General features: G+C 37.5%; 3 protein-coding genes across 6 annotated transcripts in view; 1 reads left to right on the top strand and 2 right to left on the bottom strand.

Annotated features, from left to right (window-relative positions):
• Nucleotides 1-822: 822 nt before the first annotated feature.
• Nucleotides 823-2702, bottom strand: LOC103710546 (protein SLOW GREEN 1, chloroplastic-like). Its single transcript, XM_008796315.4, has 2 exons — nt 1586-2702; nt 823-1243 (listed from the first exon to the last, which is right to left on the bottom strand). The coding sequence occupies exon 1, from the start codon at nt 2598-2600 to the stop codon at nt 1596-1598; it is 1005 nt and encodes a 334-aa protein (XP_008794537.2). The 5' UTR covers nt 2601-2702; the 3' UTR covers nt 823-1243; nt 1586-1595.
• Nucleotides 2703-3985: 1283 nt separating this feature from the next.
• Nucleotides 3986-9775, top strand: LOC103710555 (probable glutathione S-transferase DHAR1, cytosolic). Its single transcript, XM_008796327.4, has 6 exons — nt 3986-4133; nt 4237-4327; nt 4442-4588; nt 6706-6823; nt 7061-7201; nt 9442-9775. Exons 1-6 carry the CDS (start codon nt 4067-4069, stop codon nt 9526-9528), a joined length of 651 nt encoding a protein of 216 aa, XP_008794549.2. The 5' UTR covers nt 3986-4066; the 3' UTR covers nt 9529-9775.
• An 866-nt stretch (nt 9776-10641) lies between these two features.
• Nucleotides 10642-22287, bottom strand: part of LOC103711287 (probable sulfate transporter 4.2) — a 32001-nt gene continuing 20355 nt past the window's right edge. For all 4 annotated transcript variants that reach the window (XM_039124221.1, XM_039124222.1, XM_039124220.1 and 1 more), the window contains 13 exons: nt 20281-20346; nt 20088-20195; nt 19878-19985; nt 19724-19789; nt 18855-18915; nt 18551-18678; nt 16062-16103; nt 14762-14878; nt 13262-13313; nt 12457-12595; nt 12225-12313; nt 11122-11198; nt 10642-11036 (listed from right to left, as the gene is read on the bottom strand). In XM_039124221.1, coding sequence (XP_038980149.1) covers nt 10767-11036; nt 11122-11198; nt 12225-12313; nt 12457-12595; nt 13262-13313; nt 14762-14878; nt 16062-16103; nt 18551-18678; nt 18855-18915; nt 19724-19789; nt 19878-19985; nt 20088-20195; nt 20281-20346 — 1323 coding nt within the window. In that variant the 3' untranslated portion in view covers nt 10642-10766. The remainder of the gene's footprint in view (nt 11037-11121; nt 11199-12224; nt 12314-12456; nt 12596-13261; nt 13314-14761; nt 14879-16061; nt 16104-18550; nt 18679-18854; nt 18916-19723; nt 19790-19877; nt 19986-20087; nt 20196-20280; nt 20347-22287) is intronic.

The raw sequence follows: 22287 nt of genomic DNA, 5'->3' as shown, positions 1-22287 counted from the left end.
TTTTCTCTTAAAATAACTTTAAATCCTTCGATCTCGATAAGATAATATGTAAGTACTGTGAAATCAATTTGTGGTTTTTGCAGCTTCAGGTTCCAGTTTTCCTGTTACTAACTAAATCAGGCTGAGCAGTCTCTTGGACCAGGGATAGATAAGATATAGATTGGAGCCAAAACTGAGCACAACCCCAAGCAGTTAAGATATAGCTAATATGCAGAATCTCAAGTCCGCTTACCCTCTACGAATACACTTAGCAATTTGTCAATAGTTCCCATAACGCAAGTTCATCGCGAGCATAAGATCTCAACTACTCAATAGTTTATATAACAATATCCACTCATTGCCCAAATCCTTATCTTCAGTCAAGGTACACAGTTGTTCTATTGTCATATATCAGATGCTGCCCACTGACCCAATACATACAGCATTACTAAAGCTGACTCCAGTACCGACATCAATGCCACCTATGTCAGTGCAAAGTAATGTACTACATTAACGCATAATAGTATAATATCTGATAATGATATGATTAATAAATACTTCTTTTGAATCACCAAAGCTGTCTTTCAAACATGTGAATCACTGAATCTAAATGCCGATAAATATATCAAATTGTACCCCCTCGCCAAACCTAAACTAAGAATCCATAACAGTATACATAATGATGTCAAGAACTAATACTAGTGATGATATAATCAAGAAAGAAAGTAACATTTGTTAATAGTAGTAATAGACCCATATCGCAGTATTTGATACATAGAATTTAAGCAGCATTCAGATGCCAACAGAGTACCGGCAACAAAACAAAACTAGGGGGAAAATTTGTGATGTAAATTATTCCGAGTTTCATTTCCTTCCCTCCACTTCTGCATAAACTAGAAGAACATAGGTATGATACAAAAAGAAAATAACATATAAATGCCCTCTGAGTTAATGTAGACAAAACAAGAACAAACTGATGTTTTGAACAGCTTAGAATCACCATACATTGAAGTAGTTCATTTGGCAATTATACTCTTGAGAGCTGACTAGGCACCTATCTAGGATCCTAGATGCATAAGCCCCAGCAATAGATAAGATACCCTGACCAAGCTTGTAGTTGAGTACCAATGAGAACACTGTGTTCCTAATTGAAAATTGGTTTAAGTTTTCTAATTCCAATTCTAAACAACCAAAGTGGCGTCAGGTACTTTAAGATACTATCATTTAAATAAGCATGCATGCAAGAGCCTTGCTTGGTGTTTTGCTGCAAAAAAAAAAAAAAAAAAAAAAAAAACCATTATTTTTTCAATGCCTAACCTCAATGAAGCTCGTGAATTAGAAGAAAAATTTATACCGAGACCATGAAAGGTTCAATTTAAACGGTTCTATTCTGACTATCCAACTTAACAAAAACATTAGAAAACATTAGAAAGGCCATTATTAGAACAGCTTCGTGACCAGACTAGTGAAATCAAAATGTCATCACTCATCAACATAGTTACTACTGAAACCAGATAAATTGACCAGCAAAATTTTGAATGCTAACATATAGAAAATTCAAATTAAAAGGTTCCAACTGAACTCCTCTATGAATTGTCCTCCTTACCAATAACCCCTCAGCTCTTGAAAGATCCTGTTCTTTTGTTCTCCTCCATCTGCCCAAAAATCTTCATCGCCATCATATTTTCCTCAAAGTACCGTGCATAAGGATGACCCTTTGGAACGAGCCTTCGGTACTTCTGGAAATGCTTCTCGGCCTCATCCTTCTTCCTCAACAAAGTATATATAATCCCCTGGCACAGATAAGGCCTGAAATCCCTCGGCTCCTCCTTCACCAATTCTTCATATATCTTGAGAGCGTCCTCATACTTCCCTTCGATGACCCTGATCTGAGCGACCAGCAGCTTGAAATCCCTCAAGTCCTCTTTTTTCTTTGCCTTCTTGCACATCTCCAAGGCCCCCTCGACTCTCTTCAGAATGCCGTCCAGCTCCGCGTAGGACTCCTCCGACTGGGAGGCGGCCATGACGAGCCCGTGGTAGGCCTCGACGCAGAAGGGGTCCTGCTGGAGGACCTCCTCGAACCCCTGTTTCGCGGTCTCGGCGTCGCCGCTGTAGTTCCGGAGGTGGGCCTTGAGGAGTGGGAGGTCCCTCTCGCCGGGTTCGAGGGCGATGAGGCGGTCGACGATGTCGATTGCCTCGGGGAGCTTCCGGGACTTGACCTTGAGCTCCATCAGGGCTCGGAGGGAGCGGACGTCGTCGGGGTGGGAGTCGAGGTACTCCTCGAGGGTGCGTTCCTTCTCATCTTCGGTAAGAGTGTCGGATTGGACGGTGGCAGGAGGTGGAGAGACGGCGGTGGCGGGGGCGGGGCAGTGGAAGCGGGCGAGAAGGAGGGCAGCGGAGGCGGCGAGGACGACGCCGGCGGGGCGCAGGAGAGAAGAAAGGGGGTCTAGGGTTTTGCGGGAAGGGATGGGGGCAGTATAGGAGGCGCGGAGGGAGAGGTGGCGTCTGGGTTTGGGGGAGAAGGGTTTAAGGGGAAGGAGGGGTTTGGAGAAGGCGGGGCGGGAGAAGAGGGGGAGGTGAACAGGCGTGGGGTGGAGACGGAGTCGGCAAACGGATTCCATTCTTTCCTTCGACGAGGAGGAAGGAAGGGAGGGGGAGGGCAAGGGCTACGGAGCTCGGACGAATCGGAGTCGATCAGCGGTCGGACGAAAGCGTGCGTTTGCGCAAGGATTAAATTGCATAAAAAATCCCCAATGGAGCTACTTCGAACATTTATTTTTTAAATTTTGTTTTATTAATACTTCAGAAATATGGCATATTAACAGTGCCATTTAATCTAATTTATTGTCAGTTTTGCATGGCATTAGCACCAAATTCTCATAATTACTATGGTGCTTGCAAACTAAATTATTTTCCTCAATGAATAACATGAATGTAATATTATTTTCAATAATGGTGTCGGTCTACCATATTCTTGCTAATAGCTTGATCTATGAAGAGTATTGGCGAAAAAAGAAAGCTGGAATTTATATGGAGACTGGAGTTCAATTCCAAGCTCATCACTAGCATCTAGTACTAACTATGCAGATATTGCAGGACTTTGGAGAAGACAGAAATATTTAATTATTTCTTGTTTTGATAAATAATGTAGTTCTTTTATGCATCATAAGTACCATATATAATTTCATAGCAAAATCTTGAATTACTTTTTCTATATTCTTTCGACAAAATTTCATTAAATTTATTCGTATATGGAGTCCATGGCTATCAAAGAACTTGGATGTTGCACCATTTTTGTAGATTGGTTCGATGAAGAGTGCTCTTTCTTCTTTTGAGTCAACATGTTTCTTTCATTGCTGGGACAATTTTTTTTTATGATATATTTGATGCAAGTAAAAGAGTTAATACAAACATGAGGTAAGTGTGCCTTAATGTATCGTAAGGAGCTAGTGGAAACGTTTGTGAATTTTTTAGCAGTTGTGTCTATTGCATCACAGCTACAATTATCTTCTTGCATAGATATATGATAATTGAGAAAAGTATATTATAAATATCAACATAGTCAAAATCGAAGGTGGTTGACGTTGCTTTTGTTTGGGAAAAGATTTCTGATTATTCTCTTTTTATTTATTTACTATTGGACCCGAACTGGATCCAGCCCAAATTTATTTTTTTGGTTGAGATCGGATTATACATAGATCCGATTCGACCCCAATGATCCATTAGGTCAGAAATTTTTAGTAATGAACTCGATCCAACCCAATTCGATCTTATATTAGATTGGGTAGATTGGGTCTAGTCCAACATTAGAACCTGAATAAGAATTGAATTAGGTTAGAGTCACTTATTATACCGTCCGATTCGATCCATTTGCAGGGAAAACCAACCCATTTAGACCAAATAGCTACCAACCAAAAGTTCCGCGGTCACGCCAGAACTGCATCTTAATCACGAAATTTCCAGAAAGAAAATGTGACATCCTGCTATAAATGGACGCTTCCTCTTATGCCAACCGCTCTTCACTTCCAGAACATCGAACTTCCAAGGGACGAAGAAAAGCGATAGCGGCCACCGCCATCCGTCGCCAATGGCAGAGAAACCCGTCGAGGTCTGCGTCAAGGCCGCCGCCGGCGCTCCCAACACCCTCGGCGACTGTGAGTCTCTCTCTTCTCTCTCCCCCTTCTTCAGCGATCTCGCTTAAGGTTCACCTCTGGTCAGTTTCTTTCGTGCTTTCTAATCGATCGGAAAAAACAATAGGCCCTTTTAGCCAGAGGGTTCTTCTTACGCTGGAGGAGAAGAAGGTGCCCCATGAGATGAAGCTGATTAACGTCGAAAACAAGCCCGATTGGTGACCTCTTTTTTTCTTTCTTTTTTGTTGATTTTTTTGGGTTCTAAAGAAATTGTTTTTGTGATGAGTTATTGTTACGATTGTGGGTTTCTGGGAATGGGGTGGGGGTTTCAGGTTCTTGACGATGAGTCCCGAGGGGAAGGTGCCGGTGTTCAAGTGCGACGATGGCAAATGGGTTCCCGATTCGGATGTCATCACCCAGATCATCGAGGAGAAATACCCCAACCCTTCTCTTGTCACTCCCCAGGAGTACTCGTCGGTGTAAGTCTTTTTTTTTCCCTTTTTTGTTTTTTGTTTGTAGAATTCGATTGGATTCCATTAATCTTTTACATTAGGGTTAGATAGTCTGAAATTGTGGGGAGTTTCTTTTGCTTTCGGTTTATTATTCTGATTTTTACTCTAAAAAAGTAATTAAGAGATTGTAATAGATTAGGCCTTAGAGTGAACAATCCCTTTTCTTTTTCTCTCTCGTTTTTTTTTATAAATACTTTTTTTATAGACCCTCTACAATTGCATTTTAAGATTCAACTGGATGCCCCTTAAGCTTCAAGAAAACAATAATAGATGCAGAGCCACTAAATTTATTGTTGTAAAAGTCCAGGCTACAGAATGAGCGGGAATCACTGAGGGATGACCATCTGCGCTAAACTTTAAGTATCAGGTTTTACTTTGAGGCTTATGACATACTGGTGGTTGATAAATAATTTCACTGGCTCTGAATCAAATTTGGCTTCAATCTCTTTATGCTAATGGGAAGGGTAATTTGGTGCATGCATTATAATGAAAATGCTTCATCATTACAGTAAATCGAGAAATTTAGAAATGTATTTGAACAAAATATGTTTTGGGTGACATGTTGTAAATGTTCACTGATCTCTACAAGTCCTGTTTTAAATGTTTTCTATTTGTCAAGTTTTGCCTGCACCTCTTTATCAAATGCTTTCTTTCAAATTCCTTTGGTGGAATACTTGTACGATGTCTTAGTAAACCTTTGCGCGAAGTGTGAAGCCAATTCAAAGGATATGTAACTAAACACACAACAAAAGAAGGAAGAAGAATGGAATTTTCTCTTATTTGGTTGAACAGAGAAAAGTTGCGTAGAGGAGAAGGAAATTTTTTGTGCATTATGAAAAAAAATCTGAGCTCTATATTCTTGCATTGTTCTCTATCTATATGAGAGTTCTATATTCTTGCATTGTTCTCTAGCTATATGAGAGTTATTTTTGTTGCCAAAAATTCGAAGGGAAGAGTCCCTCTAACTTAATTTGATAAACTTTTTTGCTCTCTCAGCATCCATATAGATATTTAATTTGTACATTTGACTTTTTGTTTGTTAGTTGATGAAAGGGGAAGGAAGAAAACTGCTAAGCCTTTTCCCAATTCTGTACCACTAAGCAAAGATATTAACTTTTAGGGAAAAATTAAAGAAAAAGATATACAGAAATTAACTGTCCAAGTATTTAAGAAAGAATATGTAGGTGGTTTTGTTGAATCATACAACAGGTTAAACATGAAGGTTCTCTGGCAAATAATTAGAAAACTACAGACAGTTATAGATTAAGCTGCCTTGCCAGTTTTTTTTATTAGTTTTGAATTTCTGAGAGATGAATGTTTCTTTCAACTAATAAATCTATGGAATAAATGTCCGCCTAATGTTTGACAGATCATTATTCCTTAATGTGTGAAGCCCTTTATTTATGGGAGCCTTGATGAGGTATAAGTGGAGGAGAGGAGGTCAGTGACGGAGAGTGAAATCAAATAAGAAGAAATGAATTTCTTTTTATAACTTTTCTTAATGGGTGATGATGCTAGATGCCGTGCTTGGCAGAATAGGTAGATACTCGTTCTACCAAATAGATTCATGCCTTTATCTGGTTGGCCTTATTATGAAAGAGATCATAAAGTGGTTCTCTTTAGTAGGCGTGGTCTGGGAGCATCAGGAGGTTATGCCTTGTGATTGGGAGAAAATAATTTATCATCTGCTTTGCGCTATTAATCTTTAGGTGTGGCTTGTGAGCATGAAGAGGGGCTTCTTTCCAAGATTAAAAAAAAAAGAAAAAAAAGTTTCACATGAACATCTGAGTCTGGATCATATCTGTAAGCAAGTTGTTAATACTCCATTCTCTGAACTAACTAAACTCGATACTTACTGGGTCAATGGAATGAAGAAACTGGAACCCTTTATGGTTTGTAACAAGAAGGTACACATAACTCCTTTTCTGATATTCCCATTCACTTAGAGAAATACCTGCCTCTGTAAAGTGCATTGTGCTGCTTGTTTCAGAACATCAAAGTTAGTAAATATTTTCAGTGCTTCAGTCTTTTAGCACTGAATATTCAATTATTCAACAATCTAACTTTTTCTATATTCACTTCAGGGGATCAAAAATATTCCCTTCTTTTGTCAAGTTCTTGAGAAGCAAGGATCCCAATGATGGGTCAGAAACAACATTGCTTGATGAATTGCGTGCACTGGATGAGCATCTCAAAGCTCATGTAAAATATTGACCTTTCTGACTCCTCCCTTCTTCTCTCCCTCCCTCCCTCTCTCTCTCTCTTGTCCCCTCTCCCTTCATCGTAGGGCTAGGATGAACGCTTAAGGCCATAAAAAGAGCTAATGCATCTACAACTTGGACTACATGCATATAGATATTTCTTTCTAAATATTTATGGCAGCCTGTTGCCGCTTCTTCAATATTGACAAAAATCCTGATTGAGCTCTGATGCTGGCAGGGCCCATATGTTAATGGCGAAAATATTTCTGCAGTTGACTTGAGCTTGGCACCAAAGTTGTTCCATCTTGAGATAACCCTTGATCATTTTAAAGGGTGGAAGATACCAGAAAATTTGACGCATGTTCATGCTTACATGAAGGTAGAAGAAAGCTTTCCTGAACTTTTATTTGTTCATCTTCTTTCTCTGGTTGCTTTTGTGTCTCGTTCATTATTTTTTATCTTTAAATTTTCACTGCAAAGGATTCTTCCTGGCAATACCTTTCAGTGGTTAATGCTGCACATCTGTCCTTGAAACACAATTTATTCTGTTTAGGTTGTTGTAAAGTCTGAGCATTGCATTTGGAGTTTGGTCGCATTCTCTTTATTTGCGTTACTATCAGCCTTATCATTGTTCAGAAATGTGTGTGTCTGGTCAGGGTGTCTTTTTAGGATGGAGTGTGTAACCTTGACCTGCTTCTTATTGAGCTATGCTTTAGTTTGGTGGCCTTTTACTGATCCTCTAGATCCTTTTTCTTTTCAAGACTGATTTTAGCCTCTCCCTGAGGACTTCTACATTGACCATATTATCGATGAAAGAAATAATTGAATTTGGTTGTCTTTTGTGGAATTTCTCTTGGCATGTGGTCCTGTTTTCTAGATCTTGCACTATATAGGATTATCTTTAATTAATAATTACCAACCAGTTCTAATTCTCCTCTCCTCTCATACATTGTAATGAGGATATTTCTTTGTGTTCTTCTCTGTTTCTCACTTTCCAATCCTTAATTACCATGTAATGATTAAAAGACATTAAATTTCTAGTTTCCTCTAAACTTTTCTTAAATATTGTCTATATTTATCTTTGAATATTGATGGTCTGGGGGATCTATAGGCATTTTTGAACGGGACTGTTACTGGGAGTTCTACTCACTGAGTCTGATCATTCTGCTCTCATCAAGTTGTTAATTAGTGAAAAAATTGCATCAGAAGTGTTTGTTTTTCATAATGGTTATCATGATTTTCTTGAATTTTCTAGTGTACATCAAGGCATGTGCCTTCTGTCATAAACCAGGATCATTGACAAGGGTTGAAAAACAGACTATACTTCAGTATAATACTCCCATACTGAGGCATATCAAGGGTGCACTAGTATCATACTGTACCATGTACTAGTATCATATATTGTTAAATCATACCATACCGATTCAGTGCACATGACACTACATACCCTACCGATTCGGCTCCACTAATATGGTATTTCAAATCTTGCCTGTTGGCAGAATGTGTAGGAGGTTGGGGTGATTTGACAAGAAGTATAGCTCATTGTGTGCATCTATCTGACCTGTATGTGGTGACCTCGTCTTAGAGTTGTCATTTATAGATCATTCCAGTTCTGTTACATAAGTCTTGCGGTCTTGGTCTTATCACTCACTTTGTAGTGATCAGGATGAAATTCTTATCATCAGTAATTTTAGTTTTTTCCAATGGGACTGTCTTATGTGGTGCTGAATGGTGTTATCTTCTTGAGTAAAAATTGAGCAACAATCTTCCATGACTTGGTTCTTTTTATTGTTATTCATAGTCTCATCAATTGTTCAGCTAATTGGGCCCTCTACGTTGTTGGTCTTTCTTTCTAGACTACTTCAGTTTGATATGTATCTATGCTGGATAAGCTCCTAGGACTATTTATTATTATGCTTGAGATGCGCGGGTGTGTGTGCAAGCCTGTGTGGGGGGTGTGTGCTCCCATGTATGCGGTGGGGTTTGAATGAATGCTTAACTTTGAGGAAAGATGGTGATGTTGGTGGTAGAATGAGTTTAGCCTGCAGTATTTAGCTGTTATATTACCTCTGTAAAGACTCACAATATAAATAATTGCAGTATTCTCAAACTAAAAGTGGCTATTAGAGATTGTCATCCATGGTTTTTTCGTTGGAAATTGTCTATTCTAATAAAAGAAAATGAAATATTTTGAGGTATGCACTGGCCCAGGGAAAAAATCATGCAGCTTAGGACTACCTACAAGGCAAGCTGATGAGATATCTTAAGCTATGCATGTTATTGAGGGAACTGACAGGGCATTTTCTTAAAACAGTCATTGTAGTTCAGTTGAGACAGACTAGCTGTGCAAGATGATAGCTATTGTCTACCATTAGAAGGACTAGTTCAGAAAGAAATATGTGTATTTTTAAAATATCTTTATGAAGTTTGTGGATTCAGAGAATATTGCGTGGGTTCTTCGGTTGCTGCTCGTATTATTCCCTCAATAGTTATCATCGCACTTGTTAGGATTTTATGTTCCCTCAATGAAGAAATGTGCTTATCAAGTCCTACACATGAATTATTATTAGCTATTAATTTTATGTGAAAGTCTGAATATGACATACTCATTTTGTCCAGCTGCTTTTCAATCGGGAATCCTTCATAAAGACCAAGGCAACAAAGGAGCATGTGATCGCTGGATGGGCACCCAAAGTTAATGCTTAATGTTTCATGCTCGAGCGTAGTGTGAAGTAGGCTAGGCTAGTGTTGTCGGAGCCCTGGTGCAATATATAGCCTTCTGCTGTAACTGGGTTGATGAAGCATTTGTCGCTGATATGCTTTTGCTACATTATACCGTGGGTTCACATAATAAATTTTCGTTATGTGAGGTAAGGGCAATTGCGATAGCTTTTTCTATGCTTCCATGTTATTATGCTCTTATCGACATTTATATCAGTAAATTGCTGCTGCTAAGAGAGGGGCGAGGGACGGCGGTGGGAAGTTACAGTGGTTCGAGATGGGACGTGGACATATTATTAAATTTCCTCTTACTCTACCAGTGTGGTTTGGTGTTATTTTGATGCGAATGTAATGTCAACGGCTTTTGTAGCAGCTGCTTAATATAATCTAGAACAAAAGCATCACCAAACGATGGAAGTTCCAAGTAATGTTTGTTACTACCAGAAATAATGCAAGTAATGTTTCAGTTTCGTAGATGTTTAGATATTGTGGTCATAACCTGATCAAAATAAATCAAAATAGTTTCTCGCTTTGGTATTATGAGTAAGTCATTTTTTAAAGATCAGAGATGTTTAAGACTTGAATAAATGCGATGCGCAAAAGGAAGCAACAGATTCTGTACCTCTATTATACTTGCTTAGGCTGAAGGTCTTCCGTTAATCGAAGCTAGCTTCATGAGTACAACCTTAAAAATCCGAGCACAATGCAATCAATTTTAGACTTGTCGCATGCGTCCGAACTTTCTTACCGCCTTGCACATCCTTGAGTTAGAAGTCCATCATTAAACATTGCAAGTTGAAAAGCTAGGAATTTCTAGATCACAAGGAAAACAAAGAGGAAAGTTTCCTCTAGTTTGCCAGTCCCGTTAATTAATTTGATCTCAGTCCCTGCTGGCTCTACGAGCACAGCTCGGTAGCATTGCACGTCTAGTTTGCCAACTCACTGATGGGCTCGTCCACCCTTCTTCTCTCAACAACTAGGAATAGAGATCCATTGCATGGACCTGTGCGAGACTGATCGGACGGGGGCATTTTCTTACAGATAAAATTACCTGGTCCGCAGCCCAAGCAGCAATCTTATAAACCATGGAACCTTTTCTTATTTGAGGAGCCAAAACTGCACTTATTTTATCATATAAAACAAGAATCCTTGCCGCTGATTCCCATCTACATTTAATGGATGAACCAGCAGGCGGCAGCAGAACGAATGGGAAGAAACAGCACTTAAACCTCCTTTTGCGACAGGAGAGGTTCCTCGTCAGGGCTGAGTTCCTCTCCTTCACCATCTCGTTTCCTTTGCCATTGCAGGAAACCTGGTTGCCTACCAGCCGGCGTCTGGTCCCCCATTCTCCCGTGGAAGTTCTGCATGTGTTCGAGGCAAGCTTTCACGGCATCATGCACGCTTACGAAATACCATCGCTTGCCGATTAGTTCGATAAGACCAGCCCGCGAGAGCGTTACCAGAACTTTTCGATTTGGGTTGGAAATTGCAATCTGCACCAAGGGACCGAAGCCCTCTCAGAATCATATCATAACAAGATCTGAATGTTAGGAACTCGGGATCGAGGTAATGCCGAACCTGGATTTCGCGTGATTTATATTCTTGATGCAAGTCCTTGAGAGCTTGGACCGCGCTGGAGTCTACGTACGGAACAGCTGCGGCGATTAAAGAAAAGCCTTCATTATTTCAATGGCGACGTTTAGAAACTTAAAAAAGAGGAAAACAACAATTATAGAGCGATGATCACGACACGCCCAAAACTTTTTTGGGCTCTGCTTTGTGATTATGTTAGATGTGCCCGTGGGCCTTTTCTTGGGCTTTGGTGACGGGCTGCCGAAGCCCATTCAGGACGGCTGCTACAATTAGGTTGAAACTCCCATAGGAATCGGACATGTTGTCCCATTTATCTCGCATTTTCTAAGAGTCTGTCCGAACCCAGTTTAAATCCTAGCCTTTGGGCTGGGTGGTAGTTATGCTTAAATGGATCACGAATTCTACAAAATTTCCAGCCCAATCCTATAGGAACGCCCAAGCAGACCCTTTGGCTGAAACACCCCTGATGAGATCAGAAGAGAGGACAACAGAGATGGGCAGCTAGAATTATGAGAAGAAGCTTCAAGGATTGAGATATCCGGTATTCTTGAATCCAAAGTCTAATCGCTACGGGGGAAGACAGATTGTGAAACTCTGAGAAAGAGTAGGTCAAAAAGAAGGAATGACATTTCTTGGATTGCTCTTGCCGAGTGGCCTGAACATAGAACCCTATATAAGATTTGTCTGAAAACAAGGAGTGTATCTATTAGAATTCATCAGTACATCCCTACACTTCACTTGAGTATTGACATGTTTTGTTCATAGAATGGGGTTATGCTTCCTCCCTAACTATAAAACCAAGGTCCACTAGCTCACAGAGAGCAAGGTGCTACATATCAGTTGTCATAATTTGAATCTAATAGTTGTTTGAGTTATTCGACATATTCATTAGTTTTTCAACTGAGCATCATTTCAGAAAGCTCAATGTGGTATTGAGACCTATATGTGTTTATATGGTATACCATGAATTACATTTATCAGGTGGCATCATGTACATATGTATGTGTGTGTGTGTGTGTATATATATATATGCAGTTTCTTAGCCTAATTGGTCGTAGAAATTTAATGTGGGAAATTTGAAGACTCACGTGCCATTTCAATGATCACAAAATATATTCTTTCAGATTCCGCTCCATGCTTTGTGCTACCTGAACAACTGAGTTCATATTCTCGTAGCCTGTTAACACCAATAGAGGGATTGCTTGAAATCAATTCCAAATTTGATGAAGAAAGCTAAAGCATGCAAGATTTTTCGATCACTGTATCTTATTTATATTTTTCTTGTATCATATGCATCTGTAAAGAACTATAAGCCTTCACCTGTCCTTGATGTAACTTATATTTGCAAAGTAAATGGGTGCATCAATTCGTACAACTACAATCCCATTATACACATATGCTTCAGGATACTGTTCAATGTTTCTGTAAACGGTAGTACCAGGAAGACGTCCCAAGACAGCTGCAACAAAAACATGCAAATGACTTAATAGAAAAGGTAAATTAAAAAAAAAAAAAAGCAAAAATTTGGAATGCAGATGAATACAAGCCAACGAAAATCTGTAAAAATATGCTTAAAAACAATAATTAGGATGATTCTAAAATCTAATATATCACATATTTTTCTTTTTGCAAACTTGAGCAGATAAACTTATGAAAACATTCATTTGGATAATATGCATCATATTAGAATATAGCAATACAAAACTCAGAAGATAATTTTGTGTTGGTTGATAGAATAATAGTTTCAATAGTAATTTAGACAAGCTCAATTAAAATCAAAAAGGGATCGAACAAGAAACGACACCCTCAAATAAACAACTGCTTCATCAACAAAACAACATGATCAAATAAATTTAGCAATTTGGAAATGCCAAATTTACGACCGCGCATGACATTTAGCTTCAGCTCCTTGTGATGCAACTTTAGCTAGCGGAGAAAATGGAACATAGGATGAAGTATGAACACAATGTTCAGTACTACATTAAAATAAGGTTATGATCATAAATTACAAATTTGCCGCCCAAATACTACCATGAAATCAATAATCAGACTTTTATGTTGATAATGCTGCATTGCAAAAATACAAACTTTCAATTTGGTAATCCAAGTCAAGAAGCATACTTACCAATGTAAGGATTTGCTGATTCATGAATAACAAATGCAAGGGAAGCACTGACCTGCAATTTAAAACTCTCCACTCAAAATCAGATTTGTTATCTTTTAATCAACTGGCACTACTTATTCTCAAGCAAAAAATGGCACTTCTGGATATACAGAAATGAAAGAACTAACCCTGCAATGCATCAACAAATACTAATCATAAACTAAGCCATAATATAAACTTCTTCTGGTTTAGTGAGCTAACAGAACTGAACCGAGCAATCACGAATGGTCTTGCAGTGACTAGATGTGGCATGACACAGAATGCATTGGCTCATGCCGGCATCATACTGATTTTTATGCTCTAGAGTATACTGCAATTTTCTATGCAAGAGCAAGTTATTCTTTTTGAACAAAATTCAAATTAGTTATAAGACTGCAATTATATTAATGCTTAAAATATTTCTCTAAGTTTGGAAGTGCTCAGCTTTGTCATACTTATATTGTTGGAAAGGATCTAAAAAAGATGTCTTATGATCTTTGGTCCAATTTTATGGCTTACTGGATGCAAACCTCATGACTGTCACACATTATCCAGGATCTCAAATTCAACTTTCAAAATAGCATGCTTGTCCATCCAAAAACGAAGTTAATATAGAGTGAAGGTCGGCTATATTCCAACATTTTAATAAAAACACACATTATTTTGTGTACATGATGGCAAATAACACAGATGTCATGTTCTAAATCGCTACACTTATTTATTACTAAACTACCTAGATTAGTCTTATTTGTACTCTTAACTGGAACAATGCATGAATTGAAGACCTTGACTTTTCTTTCTCAAATAAATTTTTTTAATTAAAACAACATAAGTTATACTTCATCTCTCAAGGGGAACCTAAAAGGTCAACTTCATCTCTTATGTTCAACTTTTATGACTTAAAGAGGAGACAAAAAGCCTTTCTTTCTTCCTTTCTCATTTGTTGAATGATCATGAGCTTCCATAAACAATGACCTTAGTCCTATAAGATCTAATCTAATTCAGAGCATACAGGTGGCATATATATGAGTTGAACATGGCAAATTGTTCCCCACTTTAGCAGGACAACTTTATATTCTTATATCTCATGATGCCATAGTAATTCAAATACAAAATTCAATTTGATTGTTCAAACAACAATCATTGAAGAAAACTATCGATGTTTATTTTAGTTATGAATTGTAGAGACCTCCAGAAGACGTTTTCTCAATAAGACAATTAGACACTTTACATTTGTCATACAACTTAACCGGACAAAATGGTGAAAAATTCTTGAAGGTCAGACAAATTGTGCTGGTTATGGCCATGATAATAAAATATACCATCAAGAAGAAATGACAAGAAATATAAATAATATATAAAGGAAAGAAAATGGGAATACTTTAAAATTGTGTAGTCCAATGAGGTGGTAAGAATTCTAACAAGGCATCATGTCCTGCAAAGAAACTTATGCTTGAGATACCCATGCAAATAAATACTTACCCCAACAAGCACACCAATCTCTATCCCGAGAAATAAAGTCGTGACACAGGTGATGGTCCAAAGAAGAAAATCTTTCTTGTCGACACGCCACAAGAATAAGGCTTCCTCATAATCCACCTGAAATAATAAAGGCGTATCTGTCATTAAGTTGACCATGTTCTAACCTACTGTCGCAAAGTTGTGGAAAAAATCTAATGGAAAAATTGTATGCCCAAACTAACTTCGTAGTGGGAGAGAAACTTTAATTGCCTTCATCATGGGAAGAAGGGGGAGAAGATGAGAATGCACTATAATGGTGAAAATTGCATATATTGCAGATCTTGCTGCATCTATGGCACTCTCATGTGCACTAACAATCTCAAACCCTCCGACATGTGGTTGCTTCAGTAATTATCAAAAGTTATCAGTTGCAACTCTCAAAACTTTATCTAACCAGTGATGCTAAAGTAGGAAAGTCTGTCAGACAGGATTGTATCATTTCTGACTACTAAACAAAACTATAGCAAGGCATGGCGTAAATTCTTGAAGCTAGCAGTTACAGACATGCAGAGCAGGCTATGTGATCATACGCAATAATGTCAATAAAAAAGAATTAAAACTAATGTCAGACAAGATGAGCAAGATTAATAAATTTGGTAGGTCAGAAAACAGATAGTTTCAAATTTTGTAGGTCAGAAAACAGATAGTATCAAATTTTGTAGGTCAGAATTCAGATGGCATCAGTATCAAAAGAAGAATGCATAATTCTCCATATGCACCCTAGCTTTTTATTGTTTTGCAGAAAGAGTAGCTGTTGAAGAATCTGGATCATGAACCAAGAAAAAAAGGTGATATAGTGAAAGTCTTGCCTTGTTTTTCATTCACAATTGCCAGTATTGGATCACCAAATTGCTTGATCCACAGGGACCACAATTTACTAAAAGGATTAGACAAATGCAGGGAATATCTTGCATAATTTTTCTAGAGGTATTCAGAACAATTTAAATGAATACGAGAGAAGAACAGAAAAATGTGATTATAGATAATAAACTGAAACCAAATATATTAACCATTAGGATACACAGTTTCCTTTTACTTTTCAATTTTCAACTACTGGATCGCTGTTTATGTAAATCCAAACACTCCCACCTCTCATTCAGAGCACAATTTCATGAAAAAACAAGTTAAACAGTGACCATCCACTGAAAAGGGACTCAGATAAACCAAGGTATCACCCAACAAGTGTCTGGCAAAACAGAGAGATCATCATGAAAAGAATACCGAGATCAGGTAAAGGATTCCTTTTTGAAGGATTTCTTACCAGACTTATTCCAACAGAGATTACAATGGCAGCGAGTGCACACTGAACATTTACAAGCCAACTTAAGGTCAGTTTAACTATAAAGATTGTCCAGCAGTTATTGAGTACTACAAAAGAAACAAGGCTTAGATGATGATAAAAATGTTAACTGCAGGAAAACAGTAAAATAGAAAAACAGCACTACTTACGGGAAAGATGATTCGTTATAGAAACAATAACTTAGACACATCTTGCACAACATAGCTTGGAGGGGATAGGTTGATGCAAAAGTCCCAAACATTCTTTAAGCAGGCATAGAAACTAAGTAAAATATGTTGCGTCAATTTACAAGCAAACTCTCAATGGACATTTAAAGTTGGCTGAAGAAAATGAATATGAAACAATGTGTCTAGCAAATGCCTATGTACTTCCACACATGCTTGGTCCCTCAACCTTTTTTCTTTTTTTTAAGATCTTATCTGTAGCTATTTTGTTGTTTCCTCCATCATCTCAAAAACAAAACTTTTCTCCACCAATTGAATATCAGGACTTGGTGCTGCAGTGCTAGGTTTCTTTCTGTGTGCATTGCTTACCTTGATTTCTGTATATCTTTAGCATATTTTGGAAACATTCTGCAATGTGACATCTAATGCTACTTTTGATATAATTCTAAAGATTCAATTTCATTTCTTCAAAATCCTTTTTTTCCAAATATTCCTATGGTCCTACCATCTAATCTTGGGAATCTTGTGATCTCATTCTTTTCTTCTTGTTAATAGTGTGCACCTATGTAGTGAAGTCAGAACATGTTCATATACAATTCATTTTCATTACCAGTTTGTTCCCTTTTTCTTTTCAATATTCTATTAGTGAAATGCATATGTTGCCCTCCGGACAATCAGTAGATGCTCAAGCATTAGCATTTACTTTCTATTGCTAGATAGGCCCTTGCTTTTTTCCTTGACATATAACAACAACCCATATTGTAGATTTTATGTACAATGGTTAGTGTAGGCTTTAACTAAGGTAGAATAGAACTAAACCGAAGCCATATTTACCATTATAAACCAAATCAAATTCAAATACCTTATGAATTTCATAGCATATTTGAATCAAATATACCATTTCTCCATAGTGATTTGACTAAAAGAATAAAAAACTGTCATGCATCAGAATAAAAGGATTAATATATGTGAAGAAAACCTTTCAATTGGATCAGCAAAGACTTGGAATTACAGAAAAAATAAAATTTCTCTTCATGAGCAAGTGGTGTATTTCAGAGCTAACATTTCTTGATAAAGCATTCAAAGAAAATAAATAATTGTGTAAGCAGACTGAATATAGAATTGTTAACAACATGGAGAGAAACATTGATTAGATTTATCATATATAAAGCGGATCGTTTTAGAACATATGAAATGTTAAGAAGTAAATTTGGATAAGAGAATGTAAGAATGTGACATGGAGCATGGAAAGTAAAGTAGAAATATGGGTACTTACGCGACCTGTTAGGCATCGCTTTTACTTTTTTATTTTTAAAAATAATATTATGAAAACCAAGATAAATAGTACGTTTGATGCTATTATTTTTATTTTTTATTTTTCAAAGTCAATTTTTATTTCTAAAAAAGAAATTAAAAATTGTTTATATTCACTATTTTTAGAAACAAGGAATTCATGTTTTTTACTATCACCTCCATCATTGCCGTCATCATTGCTACCATTTTTATTGTCGTCTCTACCAACACCACGTGACTATTGCTGCCATTGTCTACTCCATTGTTGCCACTTCTACTACTGGCGCCACCGTCTCCTCTGCCATTACCATTGTTACCACCACCACCATTATCGTCGATGCCGCCACATCACCGATGCCCCCACCACCACTATCATCATAGCCACCACTATCTCCGCCACCGTTATCACCGCCTCATCCATCACCATCATGTTTATATTTTTAGAAATAACTGACTGTAGCAAACATGTTTATATTTTCAAAAATTAGATTTTTTTTAAAACTTTCTGAAAATAACAAAAATAAAAATGATGGCCAAACAACACCTAAATTGCCTGAAAACCAAGTGGCAAATGGATTGTTTCCCATTTTTAAAAAAAATGCTATATTTTTTTTCCTTTTTCACACAAATCTGCATACCCCTAGAGGTTCTAAAGTGGGGTTTGTATCTGTTTGTCTTCTTATAGGGATATATGTAATTAGACAACATTATGGGGCACATGTAAAAGCCAAAAAAAAAAAATCAATGTCAGTGCTCATAGTATGTAGAGAAATAAATGTAATTTGTTGTTATTTATACATTTACGAGACACCAAGTAATGCTCTTAAGTTCAATTTTCAGAAGGAGATCATCATTTAGAAGTCATTCATCATGTCGAGCATTTTTTCCATTTTCCATCCCACGACAGTTCAGAGGAGCAAAGTACGATCTTTTCTAGAAAGAGAGTCCCTGATTTGAATAGCGATTTAAAAAAATCATCATTCAGAACTATACCTGAGGTATATCTCTAAATAATGGAGTCATAAAAAAAAGAGCACATCCCATTGTAAATCCTGTTGTAATTCCAGACAATCCTGTTTTTGCCCCGCTCTCATGATTAACAGCTGACCTAGAAAAAGAGCCTGCAGAACAACCATCAAGTTACCATCCCTTCATGACATGTTAATCCTAAGAGGATAGTACAAGCTTACACCAAAAAAACAATCTCCTACTTATGATTCTAATGCTGTTAAATTAAGCAAGAAAGCTAATACATTTCTACATGTTTGTGGAAGAACAGCGCGACTCATATATTTACCTGTAGCAGGATATGCAGAGAAGAATGAACCACAGATATTTGCCATTCCTAGACCAAATAACTGCAATAGAAATATTGCAGATATAACATAAAATTCAATAGCAATATGGTAGATTACATCCAGCTTTAAAGCTCAAAAATTGCCGATGCATGTCGTACAAAGTAGAAAGGTTTATGCCATATTGTCTTTTCTCATTTTAAAAGAAATGCTGAATTTTAAATATATCAATTTCATGCTTTCTAGAATGCCAGATTTGATGAACATAATCAAGTTTTGGATCATCATATTATATGTGCAAGCAATTTCAAGCAGTAGTATTTTTTAAAAAAATAAAGGGTCTTACAAGAAGATATGCATGACTACTAAAAGAAGACAGGCATTGGGTTGAGCTGTTGTTCCAAGAGGATATGGGCTACAGAGATATTATGCACTGGCTGATGGCAAATCCTCTAGAAAATTTTCGGATATAGGAAGCAGTTATTGCTGTAGCTATTCGTAATCATAGCTGACTACTTACAAGGAAAAGATAGACGTGGAAATAAATTAACTGTGGATGAAAGAAAAAAAAACTTCTTCTGAACTACTCTAGGCTTCTTCCATCTTAAACAAACTTCAAATCCAAATGAGTGCTGGAGGTGAAGGGAGGAATAATTGAGCAGGTAATTGTTTAGCATAACATATCAGATGATTTGGAAGCCTATGGATCTGTAAACTAAGGACTGAGATCAGCAGAGTTGGGTATAAAATCCTGCAGGAAGCAATACTCTCACTCTTACAAACACAAATTTCACAAGTACTGATTGAAACATTAAAGTAGCTGTATACGGAATTGAGACGATCTGAGACAATAAGGTTTTCTAGTTCTTACCTCCTGATTTGAGTCCAATTCATACCCATTTTTTGCTGCCAATGCTTTGGCAATCCCCACAGATTCCTAAGGTTAAAAAGGTACCCATGACTATCTACTTGATAAAACTGGAGACAGAGAAATGATTTGGACAATAAATGAAACCTCTTCTTACCAAAATGGCCACTCCAGTAATGACAACTGCTGTTGAAATCAGAGATTCTGCATATTGAAATTCTCTAGGTATGTGGAATTTTGGAAGGCCTTGTGGAATTTCACCTACCTAAAAGCAATAACATAAGGCCCAGATGAGAAAAGGACTATAGCATGAGGTAACATATCTACTAGTTCAGATTCCAATGGTTCAGACAGAGACTACTCTCACCACTGATATTGCAGATGGATGAAATATTTTCACAAAAGTTGTACCCAGTATGACTGCAGTAAGTGGTCCAGATGCTCTCAGGAATCTCAGACTCTTCTTCGATTTTCCCTGAACATTTTTAAATACCAACAGATTGACAAGTTTGCTCCAACACTGAGTCGAACTTCACCAAAAGGCAATTAATAAATCCTACCAGGTGCTTCATGAGAAGAATAATTGCAAGAATAGTAGATCCCATCACAAAGGGAGGCCATGAGAACTACAAAAGAGAAACTATCACGTAGAATTAGCAAAAATTGATGCCTTCTAAAGATAACAGAACTCAGATAGAAATAAGTAAAACAATGATGTCCTAAACAGATATGTTTATCTATCAAACTTAACAAACAGTCGCTGAAATCAAGATATGTTGCCAAGAATCAACCAATAGCTTTTGGCATTACAAATGAAACATGCAAAAAAAAAAAATGTTAATTCATGTCAGCAAAAAAAAACCATATTGGCCATTATAAATTACTATACCTTTTTTTTTTTTGGAGAAAACAGATTACAATGCATATTTTAGATTAGTGTTACTTGCCCACATTATGGGGTATTTCTGGCTGGATAGTCCTATAATTAGCCTGTCAACAACTCATTGTTTGCACAACGGCAATATCAAGTAGAACCATCTATATAGAAGTTCATCCTATGTTTAAGCATGTAGGTGAAATCAAGGTTCGCCATCTCGGTACCCAAGCATGTACCAGTGCCACACTAGCACAATATCGGTATGGTATGGTATGGAGTTTTTTTAGCGTACCGAGTGTCGGTACGCCGCCTATATTAGGTACCGGTACCAAACCGATATAATATGGTACACCTTGTATCGCCCGGCTTAGGCCGATACGACGTACCATGGTTGAAACAATGCAGTGCTTACTTTTTCTTATTTGTGTTGAAATATTAATATAAAATTCTATATATTTTGACAACCATGATATTCTAATTTGCCCCTATTTTTCTTTTGATGTTTGACAAACTCGTAATACATGTGATAACCTTTGTGGCACTGTAAATTGGAAAGGCAGAATACCTTTCACTAAGTTTTGCTGAATTGACAATGGAGGGATATCGGCCGATGACTGGTTCGGCATGGTATGGATCTATACCATGCTGCTCTGGGGCATACCGGCACAGGAAGAGCTGCAGAGGAGGAGGAAGGGAGAAAAAAAGAGAGAAAAGGAGAGAGAGAGGGATGGAGGGAAGCCAAGAGAGAGACGGCTCGAAAGCCCTCATCTCATTTACAGGAGGTTCTTCTATTTTATTTTGAAATAGGGGATACCCTTTTTTCTGAAAATTTTGAATTGAAGTCCCTTGTCTTGTTTCAAATTTCATTTTGAATTGAATTGAAGCCCTTATTTGCCAACTTGAATTCAAAATCTTTAAAAAAAGAATTTAGGAGAACCTCTTGCCGATGAGATGAGAGCTTTCTAGCCCTCTCTTTCTCTCTCGGCCTCTCTCTCTCTCGGCCTCTCTCTCTCCCCCTCCCTCTTCCTCTCTCCCTCCCTTCCTCCCACACTTCCTCCTCCCTCCCTCTCTCTCCTCCCTCTCCCTCCATTTCAAACCAACGAATTGAACTGTACAAGTAACCAACCATTTTGGTTCGGTATGCCCCAAACTGGCTGGTTTGGCATGGTTCAGTAGGCCTTGCTTTTCACTGTATAGCTAAGGCATATATCTTTATTTTTTATGTCATCCTTCTAATGTGATCTATATGCAGCTTGAAACCTATCTCTTCTCTGTTTTCATTCAACTTTTCTCAAGTTTCACCAACAACTTCAAAATAACAAGAGATAAATGTGCACCAATACTCTCCAAGGCATGCATGCATGCATACATACATATATATATATACATATATATTTATATATATATGGATGCGCATGCACGCGCGCGCACACGTATATATATATACACACACACATCCCACAGTTCTAAATTTCTAATTCAATAGAGATTATTAATTTTGTACGTATTAGTTTGCCAAGTTGAACTTATATTCCCACCCAATATGTTTTGACAAATGATACCCAAGTTCCTCATTGATTCTTATGCATTCCAGTTTTCTAACTCATTCAAAAGAGTTCAACTTCAACAAAATAAGCCACAACCTATAGAAGCCTAATTCACTGAAAATGCAAACACCATCTAAATTATG

The sequence above is a fragment of the Phoenix dactylifera genome, chromosome 3 (genome assembly GCF_009389715.1).
Source record: "Phoenix dactylifera cultivar Barhee BC4 chromosome 3, palm_55x_up_171113_PBpolish2nd_filt_p, whole genome shotgun sequence".
Lineage (NCBI taxonomy): Eukaryota > Viridiplantae > Streptophyta > Magnoliopsida > Arecales > Arecaceae > Phoenix > Phoenix dactylifera.
Note: the sequence above shows the minus strand (reverse complement) of the source record. Positions and strands in the feature narration are given on the sequence as shown.

Bases quoted from the DNA above. Each gene is read 5' to 3' on its own strand.
- LOC103710546 (XM_008796315.4), bottom strand. From the start codon at position 2,600: ATGGAATCCGTTTGCCGACTCCGTCTCCACCCCACGCCTGTTCACCTC.
- LOC103710555 (XM_008796327.4), top strand. From the start codon at position 4,067: ATGGCAGAGAAACCCGTCGAGGTCTGCGTCAAGGCCGCCGCCGGCGCT. The intron at 4,328-4,441 runs GTGACCTCTTTT...TGGGGGTTTCAG, and splicing joins GTCGAAAACAAGCCCGATTG to GTTCTTGACGATGAGTCCCG. The intron at 7,202-9,441 runs GTAGAAGAAAGC...CATTTTGTCCAG, and splicing joins ATGTTCATGCTTACATGAAG to CTGCTTTTCAATCGGGAATC.